The sequence below is a fragment of the Chrysemys picta genome, chromosome 1 (assembly GCF_011386835.1).
Source record: "Chrysemys picta bellii isolate R12L10 chromosome 1, ASM1138683v2, whole genome shotgun sequence".
Lineage (NCBI taxonomy): Eukaryota > Metazoa > Chordata > Testudines > Emydidae > Chrysemys > Chrysemys picta.
The window spans coordinates 92,422,774-92,443,719 of record NC_088791.1 but is presented as its reverse complement, the minus strand read 5'-3'; the positions used below and the strand labels follow the sequence as shown (position 1 = coordinate 92,443,719).

The 20,946-nt window shown below is 41.7% G+C and overlaps 2 protein-coding genes across 12 annotated transcripts in view; one reads left to right on the top strand and one right to left on the bottom strand.

The window, feature by feature from the left end:
- Window positions 1-20,946, bottom strand: part of SLC25A17 (solute carrier family 25 member 17) — a 421,378-nt gene that overhangs the window by 282,216 nt on the left and 118,216 nt on the right. The gene's annotated exons all lie outside the window — the stretch shown is intronic.
- EP300 (E1A binding protein p300) overlaps window positions 1-20,946 on the top strand; it is a 154,177-nt gene that overhangs the window by 47,392 nt on the left and 85,839 nt on the right. For all 11 annotated transcript variants that reach the window (XM_065563293.1, XM_065563277.1, XM_065563268.1 and 8 more), the window contains exons 4-6: window positions 4,148-4,409; window positions 6,377-6,490; window positions 7,757-7,993. In XM_065563293.1, the coding sequence (XP_065419365.1) occupies window positions 4,148-4,409; window positions 6,377-6,490; window positions 7,757-7,993 (613 nt within the window). The remainder of the gene's footprint in view (window positions 1-4,147; window positions 4,410-6,376; window positions 6,491-7,756; window positions 7,994-20,946) is intronic.

Below are 20,946 nucleotides of genomic sequence, written 5' to 3'. Positions count from 1 at the left end.
CAAACAAATCTGGTTACAATTTATAGGAGGTAATGCTGCGTGCTGCTTGTTTATAATGTCACCTGAAAGTAAATACAGGCATTCATATGGCACTGTTGTAGCTGGCATTGCAAGATATTTACATGCCAGATGAGCTAAAGATTCATATGTCCCTTCATGTTTCAACCACCATTCCAGAGGACGTGCGTCCCATGTTGATGCGGGGTTCTGCTCAATAACGATCCAAAGCACAGTGGACAGACGCGTATTCATTTTCATCATCTGAGTCAGATGCCACCAGCAGAGGGTTGATTTTCTTTTTTGGTGGTTCGGGTTCTGTAGTTTCCGCATCGGAGTGTTGCTTTTTTAAGACTTCTGAAATCATGCTCCACACCTTGTCTCTCTCAGATTTTAGATGGCACTTCAGATTCTTAAACCTTGGGTCGAGTGCTGTAGCTATTTTTAGAAATCTCACGTTGGTACCTTCTTTGCGTTTTTGTCAAATCTGCTGTCAGTGTTCTTAAAACGAACATGTGCTGGGTCATTATCCAGGCCTGATATAACATGAAATCTATGGCAGAATGCGGGTAAAACAGAGCAGGAGACATACAGTTCTACCCCAAGGAGTTCAGTCACAAATTTAATTAACACATTGTGTTTTTAACGCGCATCATCAGCATGGAAGCGTGTCCTCTGGAATGGTGGCCGAAACATGAAGGGGCATACAAATGTTTAGCATATCTGGCACGTAAATACCTTGCAGCACCGGTTATAAAAGTGCCACGTGAACGCCTGTTCTCACTTTCAGGTTACATTGTAAATAAGAAGCAGGCAGCAGTATCTCACGTAAATGTAAACAAACTTGTTTGTCTTAGTGATTGGCTGAACAAGAAGTAGGAGTAAGTGGACTTGTAGGCTCCAAAGTTTTACATTGTTTTGGTTTTGAATGCAGTTATGTTAAAAAATAAATAAATAAAAATCTACATTTGTAAGTTACACTTTCATGATAGAGATTGCACTACAGTACTTGTATGAGGTGAATTAAAAAATACTATTTTTTTACAGTGCAAATATTTGTAATCAGAAATAAAGTAAGCACTGTACACTTTGCATTCTGTGTTGTAATTGAATTCAATATTTGAAAATGTAGAAAAACATCCAAAATATTTAATAGATTTCAATTGGTAGTCTAACAGTGCGATAAAAAAATCGCGATTAATTTTTTGAGTTAATCGTGTGAGTTAACTGCGATTAATTGACAGCCCTAATAAACACCTTTTTCTTACTATTATGAACATACTTGTTTCTAATAGGTTCATCCTTAAAAAGAAAAGAGATTTCTCCTTTCTCTTAAGCATTAGAAGCTAGGCTTTTGTTTTAGCAGATGTTTGTGATCCAAAAGCCACTTCGAACTAGTTTTCTAGAATTAAATTGGGGATATTAAAGCACTCTGAATTTAGTTTTCGTTGATCTTATTTATACAGTGTTCACGCAGAGGCCCTAGGGGTGCTACACAACAATTTAAATCCAATGCAATAAAAAAATCTTGCCATTAAAAAACAGGAAAGGGAGAATCCCATACAGGGACTGAAATTACTGAAAAAAGTTCTGGAAGGAGTGGCTGCTGATTCTTTTGAAAAACGGGAAGGGTGAATGGAGTGGATGTCTCAGTGATGTAGCGCATGGGTGGCCAACCGGAGCCTGAGAAGGAGCCAGAATTTACCAATGTACGTTGCTAAAGAGCCACAGTAATACGTCAGCAGCCCCCCATCAGCTCCCCCACCCCGCTCCCAGCACCTCCCACCCGCCGATCAGCACCTCTCCCTCCCTCCCTGCACCTCCCAATCAGTTGTTTGTGGTGTGCAGGAGGTGGGGGGGAGGGAGAGCGAGGGCACTACAGGCTCGGGGTGCGGGGGCAGGAAGGGGTGGAGTGGGGGTAGGGCCTGTGGCAGAGCCAGGGGTTGAGTAGTGAGCACCCCCTGGCACATTGGAAAGTTGGTGCCTATAGCTCCAGCCCCGGAGTCGATGCCTATACAAGGATCCGCTTATTAACTTCTGAAGAGCTGCATGTGGCTCCAGAGCCACAGGTTGGCCACCCCTGAATAGTGTACCACAACAGCAAAAGTGTGATGATGAAACTCTTGGTATGAGATTGGTTACCTGTCAAAATAAGCAACAAGAAAAGGGTCCTTAGGGTGTCCTGGTCCATGATTAAGGCTGCTTGGCACTACAGTAATATAAATAATATGAGGTCCTACAGTCTTTCAGAGCTCTAAAAACCAACGGGACTATCTTAATCAGTTTGTCACTAGCAGGCAGGCAGGGCTTATTCCTTAAGCAACAGTGTTGCTGCAGTCTGTAAGTGAAGAGCCCTGCTAAAAGTTCTACTAGGAGAAAATTATAGTCACTAAACTTTTTGTCTTGGGAATACATTGCTGTTACAAAAGTTGTTACAGGATAAGTCAAAGCGTGGCTGGTACAAATTTAGTCGAAAAACACTTTTGCTAGATGCTAGAGTTCTAGCATCATTCCATTTAACATATCCCCTCAGAAGATGGGGAGGAGAACAGGAGGCACCAAAGAAGGGGATATCCTTGTACTGACTACCACTATATATTATTAAACGTTCAGTCTTCAGAGGTTGAGGAGGAGATAGCATTAATGGCTTTGGAGATCAGTATTGACCAAGCACATCTCCAAAGCAGATATTGATCAAACAGGATCCAAGGGTCGAAATACATGTGATTGTTTGGCATACTCATGATACTCTACCTCATGTTTAGAGGCGATCTCTGTAAGAAACCTTATATATACATTGAGTATGGATGAAATAGGATAAAGTCCTGAACACTGCATATCAGGCTATTCTGAAGAACGGTTGTTCATCACTAAGTAATTCCAATCCTTTACTCATACATCCAGAGGGTAGTTCCATTCACAGCACCGTAGACATAGTTTCTGAAACAACCTCTTGTACTCACAGAATCCTTGGAAAGGTCCAGCATGACCACTATAGCCATGTAACCCAAATGTCAAAACATCAGGAAGTTGTGCTAGTCAGGGTCAGGAACAATCTCCTCTTCAGAAAGCTTCAGTTCAGACTTAAACCTGCTTAAGATGACTTATGCATCCAGGTGCACCTAGAACCAAACAAACACCACTTTCCCAATTCTCCTACCTAAAAAGGAAAGGTTACAAACAAGCCAGTAAATGGCAGCACTTGAGCATTAAGACTTAATGGTGCCCTTAACCTGGCTCTCCTCCTTTTGCGGAAGGAGGATGTTGATGATGCTATTCAAAGCAACTAAAAGCATGGGGACAGAATCAGACAGTGAATCTCAGAAGATCCCAGAAAATATTCAGTCCTCGTCAGAAATTACATCAAATTAATTAGAAGTGGACAGTCCATCAGAAGCCTCAGGTTTTCACATTGAAAAGGCACAAAGAGCGGCCCCGAGCCCCTCAAAGAAGTCATCACAGGCCATTTGAAGGTAATACTAACTGGAACAACACAATCTAGGCTAATTATACTGTGCATTACCTGGAAGTTGTGTGGCATCTCTGGTAGAGAACAGATAAAAGCTTTGTGTTCTGTATGCCTGCATGAAATCTTTGTGACCAGGCAACTTCCCAACCATCTCCTCTCCAATTCGACTGTTGCTTTCGAAGGTGGAGGACTTTTTTGGTTAGTACCTCTTTAAATAGTGGTACAAGTGCTACAGGAGTTCTGTCTGTTAGATTTATCTTGCATTTAAACAGCTGCACCCACAGCTCTTTGATGTTTTAAAAATGAAGTCATATTTAATGAGACTTTAAATAGTGTGGCCTCACAAGTCAATCTGAAAGCGAGTGTGAATTGAAGTGGTCTTAATTCATATAGAGAAGGTAGGAAAAAAAGGAAAGGGGGGTGAGGGAGGAGGAAAGAGGCTGAAAGTACTGTTGTCAGCAACAAGTTTCAATACCAGCTTGCCACAGTGTTAATAAATATTTAATTCTGGTAATCCGTGGTTAAAGGTAAGTGGAAGGTATAGTTCTCAATGCAAAATTGTATTCATGATCTGTTTTAGCAGATGTGATTTTGTGTATAATCCTAGCTAATCAGAAAATTGACCCTTTTTTAAAAGGGACTCGATTTTAATTTGTGTTTGTCTCCATCACTTCCCTCAAGGGCCAGCAGCAGGCTCCTCAAGTTCAGCAAGCTGGGATGGTGCCAGCTGCTCCCCAGGGAATGGGGTCAGGTGCACCCACAGCAGACCCAGAAAAACGCAAACTCATTCAGCAACAGCTCGTTCTCCTCTTACATGCTCACAAGTGCCAGCGGCGGGAACAGGCAAATGGTGAGGTGCGACAATGCAACCTTCCTCATTGCCGTACCATGAAGAATGTCCTCAACCACATGACACACTGCCAGGCTGGCAAATCCTGCCAGGGTAAGTAGAGAGTGAGCATTTGAGTGTACTTACAAGAATAAATATAGGATTGGACAGGACTCCATGAAGGAGATGATGCAGAATTTTTCTCACTTCTAGATACTGGGGAATTTAGCTTATAAAAGGGTTTTGACAACAGGATGCCTCCATGATCACGGAATCTGCATGCTAAGAAAAGAAAGGGTTAAGCACCTTTTGTGATGCAGAGGCATAGCCACTCAAGTTTTACCCCCATTCTGAAATACAGTAAAACCTACCAAGAGTGATTACTTGTGAGAGTTAGCAAAAGTAGTTGCTTGTAAGAGGTCTCTTTTCAAAGGTTTGCACACCAGAGAGCAGTGGTGTTCCATGGCCTCGGCAAGAAGCCACTTGTGACAAGTGGTCTCTCGTTAGAGATGGTCTCTAAGGCAGGTTTTACTGTAACTGCAGTATCTGTTAACAATGGCCTGCGGCCATTTGACCTCTGGCCAGGATATTGTCAGATCTCACATGGTAGAGGGTCAACTTTGACAGTACTTGGTTTGGAAACTGCCAAGGGAAATCCCAATGCTGCAGTAGCTGGTGTTGGGGGTTCAGAGGGGAGAGTGCTATATATAAAGTCATTAAGCATCTAATGCCTCATATGCGTGTTTGGAGACTGGTGCTGGAAGTGACCGTATTTAGAATGACTAATAAAAATTGAGCTTCTGACCACTTCTTTTATTAAAAGACCTCCAATGCTAGTTTCCTAGAGAGTAAAGTTATTGGTCTCTGTGTTCTGCCCAGCTTCCAGTATGGATAACTATTGTCTGACCTAAAATTCTTCCTGCAGTTTTAGCTAGATTCGGTGTTCTTTACTTGTCTCTTGTGACTGTTTGTAGGATTTCTATTTGCTGGTGAACTGCCTTAGTCAACTTAGAGACATTTGTATTTCAGTGGTGGCAGAGTGATCCCTGTGTATGCAATCTGTAAAACACTTTGGGATGTCTCAGGAAGAAAGCGGGCTATATAAACATAAGCCATCAAGGAATACACTTTTTTATATGCCCCTTTTGGCAGTGGAGCAGTTGTCTTTCATGTTGTAGTTAATAATGAGTCAAAATGGACCCCATGTTTTGTGGATACTTTGTAGTCTTGTTTTAACTTATTTACAGTTCTACACAGTTCATCTTAAGTTCTGCAGTAAGTCTTAGGCAAACACTCTTGAATTTTTTTCTCACTGAAAGTATAATTTAACACCTAGGAAAATTGATGATTTGGGATTCGTTTAATGGCACTGAAGCCTCTTGTCTCTGGTCTGTATTAACCTGGGAGAAAGTTGAAATAGTGACAGTTGTTGCATATTTCTGGCTATTTATTGGCTTTTGTACAATTAGTTGATGGAAAAAAGACAACATCAAACAGTTTCTAGTGGCTAGTGGGCAAGTGCACACTCTTCTGACACCTGTACCTCATTTGGGGATGCTGACAAGGACAGCAAGCAAACATGAAAAATCCCCTCTGCCCCAAAAACTGGTTCCTTCAGGTGAAGCATGGGTCTGTTTGGCTAAGAGCACTTGGTATGGATGGATGCATGTGTGTATAAGTTTGCTTAGATTTCCGTTTGCTATTCTGGAAATTCTCACCTGCACTAAATTCAAATTTAAAAGCAAAAATGAGTAAGAAGAGCAGGGTGGCGCATATAAACCTAATGGAAAAGACCTTAACTTTCGTTTAACAACAAAACTGAACTGTAAGACCTCTTGATTATTATCTTCTGCTACGAAAATACTCTAAATCCTGCCCTGGTGATAAGAGATTAGACCAGATGTCTTAATAAATCTGTCATCTCTGATTAAGATATTTTGTGCTATTATACTTCATAGAGCCGTGACTTGATGGTTCTCGTGTGTGCATGCATGTGTGCGTGAATGAGAGAGAGAAGAATGTGGAGAACTGAACATTTAGAATTCTTTTTAAAATGTTTTTGTTTCTCTTCCCTTCCCTAGTGGCACACTGTGCATCTTCACGACAAATCATCTCGCACTGGAAGAATTGTACAAGACATGACTGTCCTGTGTGTTTGCCTCTCAAAAATGCTGGGGACAAAAGAAACCAACAATGTAAGCCTCATGTGGTCTTTTGCATAAAATGTCATGTTTAGTGTTAGATCTGTGTTATTGTAAGCCCCTAAGAATATGGATCAGAGCAGAGCTGCCATGTCATCCAGGAACTAACGTGAGGATAAGGGTTTTCATGTTGCTTTGGAAGGATATCCCCCCTTTCTCTAGTCAGTACCCAATATAATGTTGAAAGACCCCTTAGATCACTTAATTTAGCTCTTTTTAGCTGGAGAGAGGAGGCCAGCATGATGCTGGGCCTAAGGGCTGGTAGTTCTGAGAGAAGAAATGTTGGGTGTGTCCACTTTCATCCTTGTCAAAAGTGTGAAACTGGAGTTTGCACACTAAAGATTAAAAAGTGGTGTGTTCTAAAAACTTTTGCCTGCTCAGATCAATATGAAAGTATTAAATGATATTAGTTATTTATGCCAGGTTATATACTACTTGAATTCAAAGTCCAATTTTGGAATTCTTAAAATTTTTGGTTTATAAATGCCCTGATAACAGCACACTATATGTGTAGTTAGAGCAAAAGATTTGTAGGGTTTACCACATACTCTTGACTTTCAGCTAAGGTTGAATGAAAGTAATTCCTGCCTCTCACCTGACCAGCCCCTCTTCTTCCCATTCTAAGCTGACACTTTTCTGCCATGTGAAGAATATTGTACATAAACTTTTTTTTTACCCTGGCAGCTTCTGCATTATGTCCCAGCATGCTTCCCCCATCCTTCTCCTAGTATTACTTGCCCGAAATTTTTCTTGCTGCCTGACTCTCCCTTGTGTCTAAATATCCCGATGCTTCTGTTTCCCAGTATTCCCTCCAGGAAAAAAACCCCAAACCATTCTCCTTGCTACTTTGTGCTTTGCTCACAACTGGTCCTCCAGGCTGTTTAACTCTATTCTGAAACTATATATCGAGAGAGAGAAATAAACAACACCATGACCAATCTGAAGGACTCTGCTCCTCGGGCCTTTAACATCTGATTATGTGCTGCTTGAGCTTTAAACTGTTTAAAGCAAACTGACATGTCCTATACATTTAATAATAGTGTACATTTACTGTTCCCAGTTCATAGTGAAAGTAGTACATTGTGGTAGGATAAAATTCCTCAAACTTCTCATTGTGGACTCTTGACCAGGGTGCTCATGTAACTGCTCTTCTAAGGGTATATTTTGGTCATACCAACCACTGAAATTTTGTGCACTTTTACCTTTTTCTTTGGTCTCAGTTTCTGACATTTTTGTTAATATGGAATCTGTCTTTTCCAGCATTACTGGGGGGAGCTGCTGCAGGACTTGCAAATACTGGCTCTGTAGGGGTAGGGCAACAGACTACGCCCTCTATAAACACTACCAGTCAGATTGACCCTAGCTCCATTGAGAGGGCGTATGCAGCCCTTGGACTGACCTATCAAGGGAACCAGATGCAGACGCAATCCCAGGCTCAAGTGAAGAATCAGCAGCAAGGGCAGTCACCCCAGGGTCTGCGCCCTATGAATCCCATGAGTAAGTTGACACTCAAGTGTTAAAATATAAACTATATACAGCTATCTTCTGTGCTTTGTCTAATGCATGCTTCATGTTATGAAAATGCTTCAAGAATTCCTTAAGTATTTTTGTTTCCAAACTGTTTTGTGTATATTCACACCTGGCACAATACTGGAATGCAGGTATGACTTCATGATCAGATGCGGATTGAAGCATTTTACAGCATTGTCATTTGTTTTGTAGTGTTTGCTTAAAAATTTGAAAGAGCTAAATAGGGAATTGCTGTCCTCAACTCATTGTTTAGATGCTTAGAATCATTCTCTGTCTCTATGCTTATTTTAGAACCATCAAAGAATACTTAGAGGTCTTACCTGGTATCTGAACTACTCAAGGAGTCAAACTGGAACCGGAGAACCAGTTTGAACCAGTATTTTTACTTGAACCAGAACCAAACCTGAACCATAATTTTGTCCTACCTCCTGAACCGAAACTGAACTGGGGGAAAAAAAATTGGGGTTACTGCTTAAAATACATTTTCAGCAATTTTAAGTTCAGTATTTTAAAAAATTCTTCTGTGATCTTATTTTCATTATAAAACAAGACAAAATAATATAAGCGTGTGATTGCTACCAGAAAGGCCTGCCCCAGTATAATGGGAAGGGTAATAGGAAGAGACCAGCCCAGAAAAGTAGGAAAGGAGAGGGAAAGCAGGGGACCCTAGAGTGAGATGAGCTTTCTCCTGAGACTCCCCTCTGGGAAGAGAAGAGGTAGAATGTTCCCTCGTCCCAGAAGTTAACAGTAACTCTTCAAGCCCAGGGAAAAAGGTAATGGCTCCCCAACTCTTCTCCCTCTTCTTCCCTGTGGCTCCTCCCTCCAGTTGCCCCAAACTCAGAGTGCTTTCATTTACAACTTTAAAAAAATACATAGCTGTGTATCTTTAAAACACTTCAGAACACCTTTTAAATGTGACACACTGAGATGAGATTCTCATGTGGCCCTGTAGCAATCCATACACATTCATGCTTGCTGTAAGTGCAAATGCACAAAAGTAAAATATTCCATACCACTCCAGTGTGACTACTCTTGGCAAATAAAGATGGTGCATTTGAGTAACCTCATTTAACCAAACAAAATCTAATGCAAATTAAATGGATGCTTTGAGATTAGCATAGCCATTCTTTGGGTGGTTTTACCCAGATGAAAAGCCCAGAATAAGCAGAATTTTATTAATTGTTTTCTGTGAAGTAACCTATGTGGTGCATTTAAGGTTCAGTTTGTGGATATCAAGGGCTTCCCAACCCATTCTGGTTGATATGGCTTTCCTCATGTCTCTAGACTATTTTCTGGAGAATATTTTCCTATTCTTTAGTCATAGGAGAAATGTGTGCTAGAGCTAAATCCTATTTCCAAGGACAGTTGCTCTCAGAAGTTTCTGGAGAGCCTGTTGAGATTCATGTTCTTTATTATTGGGTTAGTGGAGAGAAATTAGACTGCACTACCTCAGTGTGGCTCCTTTTATCCTCAAATTCTCCATTTTAGCGAATCTGTGCTATTGTCATCTCTGAATATGAAGACTGTAGATAACATCAAAGGACACAGTTCTGCCCTGAATTAGTGTTGATTTTCCTCAACCTTGGTCTGCTCTTACTCTCATGCTTGGCCTTGCTGTTGATGTACAGTATCAATTATTATGGTCAATAGCTTCATCAGAACAAACCTTTTCCTCTCATGCTTGTTTCTATAAATGCAAAATGCTGCTGTAGTTTGCAGATGGCTGATGGATACTTTACTTGACTTTGAAGGTAGCCTGCAAGAGTGTCCCCTTTTTTTTCCAGTTTTGGCTATTATGCTGGAAGAATCAAGCCTGAATGACTAGTCTCATGTTATCCTACAAGAAACTGAAACCTGAGCAGTTAAGAGAGGAAGAGATTTTTAGCGAGACAATAAAACTCATCGTTTTATAGTACCTGTTTGACTCAGATTCCCATCAGACTTTTGGAAGGAAAGCTCCTTGTGGAAGTTTTGAGTACCACAACCCCTTTAGATGAGAGCTATGACTTTCTTCAGTTTTCCGATTCTAAAAGAGAAAAAAAAAACCTCCAACAAACCAAAATATTTTGAAGTAAAACAACCAACCATAAAACCGTAAACTTCCAAACCTTTGTACATCATGAAGATAAAACTCCTCTTTCCCCTCCTCCACTAGTATCTTGAATACTTGTGAATGATTTTTGCTGTTGTCTAGATATTCTGCCACCGTCTGTAAAGAATAACATTTATGAAGACTAGCCAGTTTGGAGCTGATCAAGAGGGGGGAGTAATTCTTATCTAGATTGTGCTTGATAGGTAAAATGGTAAACTTCTGAAAATCTCTTCCCTTGGTGGTGTCAAGAGGTACAATTTCAAAGGTCTCCTTGAGAAATTGGCCCATTGAATCATCTTCAAACCAGTTGTCATTGATTTGTTCACCTGTGTCCCTCTCAAGCACACCCAAATTTGTAGGAATACACCATTCATAGTAATAGCATCATTTTTAAAGAGCCAGCACTATGATGGGAGCCTGATTGGACTTGGGACTCCAACTTTATGTAGTCCTTTGTGATTGTCATCCTTCTTTAGATACTTATTAGCCTCTCAAATCAGGGATTGTCAGTTTCTGGTATTCTTTCCTCTCCCAACCATAACTTATGAGCAGCCCGACATGCCTTCTGAATAGCTTTGCAAGTTAACATGGATTTTTTTTCTGACTTAGCCACTCATTGAGGTAAATACTGATGTTCATGTAGATTTGTCAGATTGGTTTGACCTCCCCTCAAATGCTGTGCTGAGTTTTGTCAGAGAAATAGTAGAAATAGAATGGGTCTTTAGAAGGCTAACGAATTCATGCCTTGGCATGAGCGATGGCAGGTGAGGAATTGAGAAATTTAAAAACTTGCTTTTTACTTGGAGAGGATAAGAGAAATGATGGCAGTAAATAAAAATAGACTACAGAATGCCCAGGGGGCACTCCTGTTAACCAAATGCCTTTCTGTTATGGATAAAGGGTGAAGTTAAAGGCAACAACAATAAAACCAAGAAGAAATTTTCATTGTGTGAAGAGACTTCTGTGGGTCAAAGACATAGCACAGGAATAACTTTACAGTGGAAAATAAAGCTGCCAGGGCTGGGAATCTGAAATTTCCTTAAATCAGCAGGATCACTGATCATTCTCTTTTATTGCAGGCTTCCTCACTTCCTTGATTTTCCCCACATAATCCCATAGGTGGAAGTCTCTAGTGAAGAACATTGAGACAGATCAAAATAGCATTACACAAGTGATTAAAACTGGTATCTGCAACTAAATGTTAGAAAAATTACAACCTTCAGGCCTCAGGGCTGATCACCATCTGAGATTAGAAAGAAATGTCCTTTTTTCCATGCTGTAGTATTCCACTATTACAGAAACTTTTAACTGATTAGAAGAGGAGGAACTCTTCCTCTGACAGCACTAGCTCTTGTCAAACAGTATACCAGTGTAGATGGACCATGGCTTTCTTTGGTATGGCAGTGTGTGTCTTGTAACTCTCTCCTGTCTTAGATCTGCCATTATCACCAGATGAATTGTCCATGGAATTGTAGCTTATCTGAATAGCAGAGTTTAGTCCTGGGACTATGACACACAACACACTGTATAAATTAGTGGAGGGAGTGTGGCTAAAACAGCAAACAAGATGGTGCCTAACTCCAGCTCTGCAATAAAGAGGAGAGGAAAAGAAAACAATTTAAGAAGATAAAAAGAACAAAGCCAGTCTGAATCAACAGTTCTGTGCCCTAAATATGAATAACCATCCGTGGAGCTAGTTTTGGAAAGAGAAAAAGGGTGAAGAGAGTTGGCCAGATCCCAGGCCCAGAAAGCCGCTTCTGAGGGAGAAAATCCAGCAAAAGAATCCAGTGCCATCAGCCTGCAGAACTTATTTAAAAAAAATTGTACTAGTGTAGCTCGGGGAGGAAGTGTGGCAGTGGCCATTTTGGAAAGGGGGAGAGTGGTAGCAACCATCTTGGGGGAGAGGCACAATAGGCAAGGAGGAAGGATGATCTAGATGTCTGGGAAGGGAAAGGAATCCTCCAATACAAAGATCTGTTCTCCCCCCCCCCCCCCCCCCCAGAACAAAGACATGTCCATGGAAAAGAGTAACTCCACTTCCAGCAAACAGACTATGGAGGTGGGTAGCAAAGCCCCAGTCACAAAGGGTGACCTGAAGGGCCTGCTGTTAGGAATCAAAAGATGAATAAGATGATGAGGGAAGAGTTCCAGGCTTTCATTAAAGATATCAAAAAATGAAATGAGATTAATAGTAAAATATTCCACATCAGATGTGGAAGCAGGATTAAATGAGTAATTGGACAGCACTTTTAATCTCGATGAAAGAATCAGAATTGAAAAGAGAATAAAATTAAAGCTAGAGGACATGGAAAGTAGAGAACACAGGAATAACATAAGGATTTAAAGGTATTCTGGACACATTGGGTGATATTTTCCATGACATACTAAAACTGGGCAATAAGAATTACATTCATATTGAAAGGGCTCACAGATCCCTTTCCCCAGGCTTCCAGCAGGCTCCAAACCAAGAGATGTGATTGTCAGTGTACACTACTATCAAGACAAGGATATAATACTGAGTTACTATTTTTTGTTTCTCTGCATCCCTGTTGGTATTCCTGACATGACATTAAAACATGGTAGCATGCACTATTAAAATTTTATAGAAACATAAAAGAAAAAGGGTGAGAACATAAAAGAAAAAGGGTGAGTTCTAACTTTCTGGATAAGCCTACCAAGTGGGGTGGGTTAGCTTTCCCTAATTTGGCTTATTATGAATCATAATTAAAATACGATCAAGTGGGTTAACAATAGACCATCCAAACACTGAAACTTGAACAAGACTGGACCCCAATTACAGCTGTTAGTTTAAAAAAAGGTTACTAATCTTCTCTAACTGTTGTTCTTCGCCACCCTCTCAGTTCCTTCTTGCTGGCTAATTCTGATAGTGAGGTAGGAGGGTGGGTTTTGGAATGGACATGAGGAATACATATTGAACAACAGTTATGGAAGGTTAGTAACTGTTTTTTCTTCAAGTGCTTGCTCATATTCATTCCAATGTAGCTGACTCCCAAGCAAGTGTAAGAGCAGGGGTTCGGAGTTGATTGACAAGCAGACCATAGCACTGCTCTGTCAAAAAAAGCATCTCTGGCCTGCTGAGTGATGGCATAGTGAGATGCAGAAGTGTGGACCGAAGACCACATTGCTGCTCTACAGAGGTCCTGGATAGGAACCTGTGTCACAAATGCAGCTGAAGATGCCTGTACCCTTGTGGATTGTGCCATTAGGGCCAGAGCCAGGACTTTTGCCAAGTCATAGCGTGTGTGGATACAGGAGGTGATCCATGATGAAATTCTCTGGGTGGAGACTGGGGAGCCTTTCATCCTGTCTGCAGTCACCACAAGCAGTTGAGTAGTTTTCCTTTCTATGAAGACCAGCGCCTGAATTTCCAGGTTCTGAGATACCCTCCTTAGGAGCTCTTGCTGTGACTTATAATCCTCCTACAGGGGTGCAACATCAGTCTCCATGACCGCCTCATCTGGGGAAGAGGAGGAGGATGCTTGGACTGGCACCGGGCCTTACTCTTTATCCTCGGCACGAGCCGAATTCCGTAGTGCCATCTCTCGGCATATGGCACCGGCCTTGGTACTGGATTGTGCTCTGGTGGTGGAGGCAGTCTGGGCTGTGAAGCCACTAAATATGACCACCTGGAATGGGACCTTTGTTGCGCTGGAAATGCTCAGGGGTTCCAAAAAGGTCACTATACAGGGAACTGCCACTGTCCTGGTGGCCACACCGCCAGTGGGACCCTTTGGCTCGGGTCAGCAGCGGGATAGTGCCTAGACTGGAATTGCTGGCTCCTCCGTGAGACATAGAACTCCACCTCAGAGTCCATCTCCAAGGATCCCTCTGGAGACAGGGATAGAGCAGTCCCAGCCAGCACTGATGAGCGGTGCTTGGAGGGATGGGACGGGACTGGGCTGTGCTATCATGGCTGGTTTCCCCTTCGAAACCATCTTCAGACTCGAGCCTGCAGAAATCCTTTGTGTCGGTGTCGCCATTGACGGTTCTTGTACAGCCAGGAACATCGGTACTGACATCGTAAGTAAGTCCCTTACTGCCGTGAAGGCCTCTGACATCAACGACACTGGCAGGGTTGTGGGCCTCCAACTTGTCTCACGTTGAGTCTATCAGTGCCAGATTGAACAGCTCACATTCTGGGACCGGAGTCAATGTCACGGCATGGGTTGTCGGCATCACAGGGTGGCCCAACCTGGGTCTCACCCTGGCAGTGTCCCCTTGTCCTGCCGATCTCAGTGTTGGAAATCAGCCCGTCAGTCTTCCTTTGTTTCTTCATAGGCACTGGCGATGGTGAACGGTGCCTAGTGTCTTGCCAGTGCATCTTTCTTTGGCACCGGAGATGTTTGATAGTACCGTGGTTTCTTAGATGCAGTTGTAGCGTCTTGCCTCCGTGCCGGAGACTGGAAACTCTGCTGGGTGTCTCAAAGTGAGGCTGGGGCACTTCTACTGAGGCCAAAGTACTCGGCGCCAAGTCCCACTGGCCTGGCTTTGATGGAGGTCGGAGCGCTGCCTCCATGAGGATAGAATGAAATCTAGCATCTCTATCCTTCTTGGTGCGGGCTTAAATTCTCTACAGAGTTTAGAGAAAGTCCACTGAGGAGTACTTGCAGAAGCAGGAACGAAATGCAGTTCCAGCCACCGTTACAGGTGGTAAGAAGGAACTGTGGGGGGGAGAGTCAAGAGAGCCCTTTATAGTGGCGCTATGAGAGCAGGACTTCAGGCGGCATCAGAGCCGACCCAAGAGATACCACTGAGGGAAAAGCTTTCTGGTGGCAGTGCTCGGGGCAGGCACACACCTACATTGGAATGGACATGAACAAGCACTCGAATAACAAAATTAAAATTAAAAAATCACCCTTTTATCCAAACCACCTTAGCTTTGGATAATTTTTTTTAAACACCTGTTATCAAGGCCTTTTCCCTTAGCTACTTTCACTAGTAATCAGGAATTTATCTCTAGAAAATATCAAAGTGACTATTCATTGTGGGTAAGAGCTGAGATTACTCAATTTGGAGAGCTGTTCCTGGGTCCTGATTTGAAATCATACCAACAGATGCATAATAATGTAAATAATATGAAGATCCCACATTTCAGTATTTACAAATCAAACATTTTATTGTGAAATCTGCATACAAGATTGTTCTATGTAGACCTTTTAACCACATTTGAGGAGCTGAACCAGAAGCAAGTGTGAACAAAAAGTTCAGTTTCTAAGATACGTACAATTTTGATTGAAAAAGATGTTGATAGGAAAACAACCCCCATGAAAAGACAGGAGAGGGATATGGTAAAGGAAATTGATCTAGGTGAGAGGTGATGTACATCTTCAACTTTTGTAGCTCACAAAGAAATTTTTTATAAATTACTGTATAGATAACATTTGACTCCAGTTAAGATCATCATCATATTTTTGCTACCAGGGATGTACTCTGTTGGAGGGATTGTGGGGAAAGGGGAACATATTTCATATGTGGTGGTTGTGTCCGGGAATTAGATGGTTTGGGGAGGAAATTATTAGTTTCATTTTGCAACAAAATGCCAGCTTCCCTGAGATCCCCTAACCTGAATACTTTATATTCCAGTAAAGGAGCTCCATTTTAAAAACAGAATGACAAATTAATTTTTTGTTAGCAACAAGACTTTGTATTGCATATTGGAAAAATAGGACCTCTTTAGAGTTGTGGTACGGTAAAGTCTGGACAGTCCTTGGTGTGAAAGCTTTCACACCAAGTATATGCACAAGAGAAGTGCCAAAAAGAGGAGATAGCTATGTAGAAATTTGGTCATCCTTTTTTAGCATACTCTGAGGAAGAGGCTCCCCAACCAGTAATCTGGAATCTTTAGCCAGGTTCTTTGACTATTAAACTGATCCTGAATAAGTACTGTATGATGTTGTATGTTAACATTTTACTGTAACTTTGCCTTAATAGGTATTTAAAAAGAGTGGAAAAGGAGTATAGAAGAATTCGTTATATCCTGAGCAAAGGAATTTCCCTCAATTAGTCTCAATTTTAAACCGCACGTCCCCCTGAAAAGTCACTCTTGACATGGTGAACTGACTAATACTTTCATGTCCTCTTGGACACAAGTGATTCACACTAAGGGCTTGTCTATACTTACGCGCTGGTTCGGCGGCAGGCAATCGAACTTCTGGGTTCGATTTATCGCGTCTTGTCTGGACGCGATAAATCGAACCCAGAAGTGCTCCCCATCGACTCCGGTAATTCTGCTTGGTGCGAGGAGTACGCGGAGTCGATGGGGGAGCCTGCCTGCCGCGTCTGGACCGCAGTAAGTTCGGACTAAGGTACGTCGACTTCAGCTACGTTATTCACGTAGCTGAAGTTGCGTAACTTAGTTCGAATTGGGGGGGTTAGTGTAGACCAGGCCTAAGAAAATTTCCCCTTGGTATTTCAGAGGTATTTTTTGTCAACAAGCAATAAGAGTTTGTGACTTGGATTGCCGTTTTGTTTGGAATAGAAACAAATGATTGTATAAGACTTGGTTTTGGAAGCAGATAGGTAGTTGACTTCTGCAATAGTGACAATAATTAGCACTTATTGTACTCTGTCAGAAACTTTTGTACTCATTTCCTACTTGTGCATGCACCCTTTCTCTCACATGGAGGCCTGCTTTTAGGAGAGCCTTCAAGTGATGTTCAAAACTCCTCCTATAAGGAATTACTTTGAGCTGAAATATTACTGTTGTTTCCCAGAAATTAGGTTGCAGGAGGTAGCATCTAAAATTTACTGAAGCTGTTCCTATTAAAACTCCTGAAGGAAGTTAGATTTTTGTTAGAGACTTGTACCAGTCTAAGGGATTGATTTCTGCCATGGATGTCAGTAATTACATCTCCTCTATAAATGAGCCATTTTCTATTGAACGATGTGGCCTCAGTTGCCCAGCTGCTATTTAAACCATAAGGCCATAGGGCTTAGACAGTGACATTTTTCATGAACAGGTTTAAATCACTTAAAGTCTTGTCATTATTATTGCTGTAGGATGCTTTACAATGTGTAAAGCACACTAAACAAAATCTCTGCTTCAGAGCTCGCTTTTTAAGTGAGAGTTGGTATAAGAGTGGAAAAACATGTTTTCTAAGAGCTAGTGTATTTTGCAGAACAGGTAGATTTTCAGAAGTTGTTAATGAAATGTTTTGGGGCTGAATTTAAAAAAAAATTATAGATAGAAAGTAATTTGTCACCTAATCCATCTTCTTGCTAGTAGATTGTTTCCTATAATGTGTTTTCTAGTGCTTTGACTACTTTTAAACTGGAGAGGAAGGGGACTTGGTGTGTGTTACTGGGAAACCATCCCAAGAGTAGAATTACTATAAATGGCATGAAGTGAAAGAAAAGACAAAACAAGCAGTGAAAACTATGTAGTGTAGGAGATGCGATGTTATGAAACTCTGAAAGTGAGGCGCTTGAGCTACATGTAACTGCTACAAGAAAGGAGGCGATGATAATTCTTTGAGTAGCGTCCTTGTGGGTGCTCCACTTGAGGAGCACATGCTCCTTCAGTCGGAGATTTTAAGTAGCCATGCCCATTTGGCTTGCACATGTGCCCTATGCATACTTGTGTTCCTTACCGAGGAGATATAGGGCACTACTGGCAAACTGCCCTCAACAGCCGTGGCCTGACACAGAGCAATTTGTAGCACCTGCCTAAGCATGGCTTCTATTTTGCTAGTGTATTTTTTAGATCTTTTCTTACCTTATTACTACTTAGTTTTTATTTTGTTCTTGTTTTGGTTTTTCCATTTTTCTACGGATTGGGACTTTCCTCATCCTCCACCCCCCTGTACGGGGGTCCTTCCTCAGAAATCTTTTTTCTTCTGTGATATGCCTATATCCCAAGGTTTCAAAAGTTCTCACTTGCCAGAAACCCTTCCCAGTGAGTGGCAGCCATTTGTGCTGTATTCACTGCTTTAGGGATACGCGTGTACTATCTAAGTGCAAGTTTTGCACTAGCTTCAAGAGCCACTCAAGAAAAAACAGAGATGAAAGCATTGACTCCTTTTGATGGAGCTCTGTCTTTGTCTCACTTCAGATCCAGGCTCAGAAATGGGGGCATCAGCCTCTGAGTGACTAGTATTGCAACAACTCCTGTGGGTAGCTCACCCTCTAGGACTTTGAGGGACAGACCTATGAGTGAATCTGGAAGACCATCCTCCAAGAGGAGTGTCAGGTCTCCTCACAAAGACTATTCTAAAAGGTCTACCAGACTGCAGACTTTGCACCCTGCAGAAACTTCAAGTGGTCTTGGTACTGAGAAATCATCTATCCTAAGTCCTTGTCAGTTTTTCAGAGTGCACAGTACCCACCACTCGGTACAGAAGCCATCGGTACCATTCAAACTTGGGTGAGACTACTGATCCTAAGAACTCTAGTAAGAAGGCAGCACACTCTTCATCTTCCACTGTCTTGCTCATACCTAGAGCATCAGTGCAGCGGGTATGAATACAATCATCTGACCCTGGATACCTCTCATCTTTGTCGCTGGGACTCACTATCTCACCACACTGGCTCACCTGGTATTGCAGGAATTGAAATTCTCAGAGGACCCATTTATTTCCAGGGATCCAAAGTCTCCTCGGTGTTTGAGACTCCAGTACCACAACTGGTGTTATACTTCATATCCCACCTTTTGCAGAGACTGTCTATATCACCAGTACTGGCACTTTCTGAAAGATACCAGTTACTTCTCTTTCCGTCTGCCTCTCCACTAGACTATAAAGAGGTGGCGAGTACTTTAGATTCTCAGATTTCTGCACAGGATTCTGCTGACTACCTACTATGTTTGACTATCCAGAAGCTGACCTATGGGGAGAGAGACTCCGGCTTCTACCATTAAAGCCCATCAAACATCTCACCTGGTACGACCAACCCAGGATGTCCCCTCCATTCTCTCTCTCTCTCACACGTCTTCCCAGTGGACATACTGGGATCCCTGGACTATCTACTGGCAAGAGTGTTTTTTAAAGTGCCCAGTGCTCATGTGGATTACTTTTCTACAGTTTTACAGCAGAAGCAGGATGCCTGTGAAACAATCAGTGGGGCCACTGGATGATAGTGTGCTAATAGAGCACTCAAAAAATGAAAGGCTGCTGAAGAGAAGCTAAATGAATTCTTTTCATTGGTCTTCACTGCAGAGTATGTGAGAGAGTCCCATACCTGAACCATTCTTTTTAGGTCAGAAATCTGAGGAATTGTCCAAGATTGAAGTGTCCGTAGAGGTGGTTTGGGAACAAATTGATGAAATAAACAGTAATAAGTCACCAGGACAAGGCAGATGGTACTTGCCCAAGAGTTCTGAAGGAACTTGTATATGAAACTGCAGAGCTATTAACTGTGCTATGTAACCTATTGCTTAAATCAGCCTCTATACCAGATGACTGGCAAATAGCTAATGTGATGCTAATTTGTATTGTTTTTAAAAAGGCTCTGGAGGCAATTCTGACAGTTACAGACCGGTAAACCTAACTTGAGTAGCAGGCACATTGGTTGTTACTATAGTAAAGAATAGAATGATCAGTCACTTAAATGAACATGATACATTGTGGAAGAGTCATCACGGCTTTTGTAAAGGGAAATCATGCCTTACTCTCACAGAATTCTAATAGATTGGTATCAACACCCATTTAGACATGGGTGATCCAGTTGATATAGTGTACTTGAACTTTCAGAATGCCTTTTAAGGTCACTCACCAAAGGCTCTTAAGCAAAGTGGGCAGTCATGGGATAAGAGGGAAGGTCCTCTCATGGATCAGTAACTGGTTAAAAGATAGAAAACAAAGGGTAGGAATAAATGCTGTTTTTACAATAGAGAGGTAAATAGAGCAGGGACCCCAAGGATTGGAACTGGGACCAATGGTGTTCAACATATTCCTAAATGATCTGGAAAGGGGGTAATTTAATGAGGTGGTAAAGTTGCAGACAATACAAAATTACTCAAGGTAGTTAAGGGAGGGATCTCACAATATTGGGTGATTGGGCAACAGGATGACAAGTGAAATTTGGTGTTGATAAATGCAAAGTAATGTACATTGGAAAACGTAATCCCAACTATCCATGGAAAATGACAGGATCTACATTAGCTGTTACCACTCAAGAAAGATCGGAGGCATTGTTAATAGCGCTCTGAAAAAATCTGCTCAGTGTGCAGCAGCAGATAAACAAGCAAATAGTGTTAGAAACCATTAGGGAAGGGATAGATAAGAGAAAATATCATGACACTATATAAATCCATGGTACACCCACCCCTTGAATTCTGCATACAGTTCTGGTCACCCCCTCTCAAAAATATATTAAATTGGCTAAAGTACAGAGAAGGACAACAAAAATAAAAATGATTAGAGGTATGGAACAGCTTTCCTATGAGGAGGGTTTAAAAAGACTGGGATTGTTCATCTTAGAGGTGAGTGAGAGAGAGGATATAATAGAGGTCTGTAAAATCATGAATAGTGTGGAGACTGTGAATGAGGAAGCGTTACTTATTCCTTCACATAACGTACGAACCAGGGGTCACCAAATGAAATTAATAGGAAGCACGTATAAAACTAATTTTAAGGAAGTACTACATCACACAATACATAGTCAACCTGTGGAACTTGTTGCCGGGGGATGTTGTGAAAATCAAAAGTGTAACTTAGTTCAAAAAAGAATTAGATAAGTTCATGGAGGATACCTCTGTCGGTGGCTATTAGCCAAGATGGTCAGATGTGCAACCCCATGCTCAGGCTGTCCATAAACATCTGACTGCCAGAAGGTGGGAATGGACAACGGGATGGATCACTTGATCAATTGC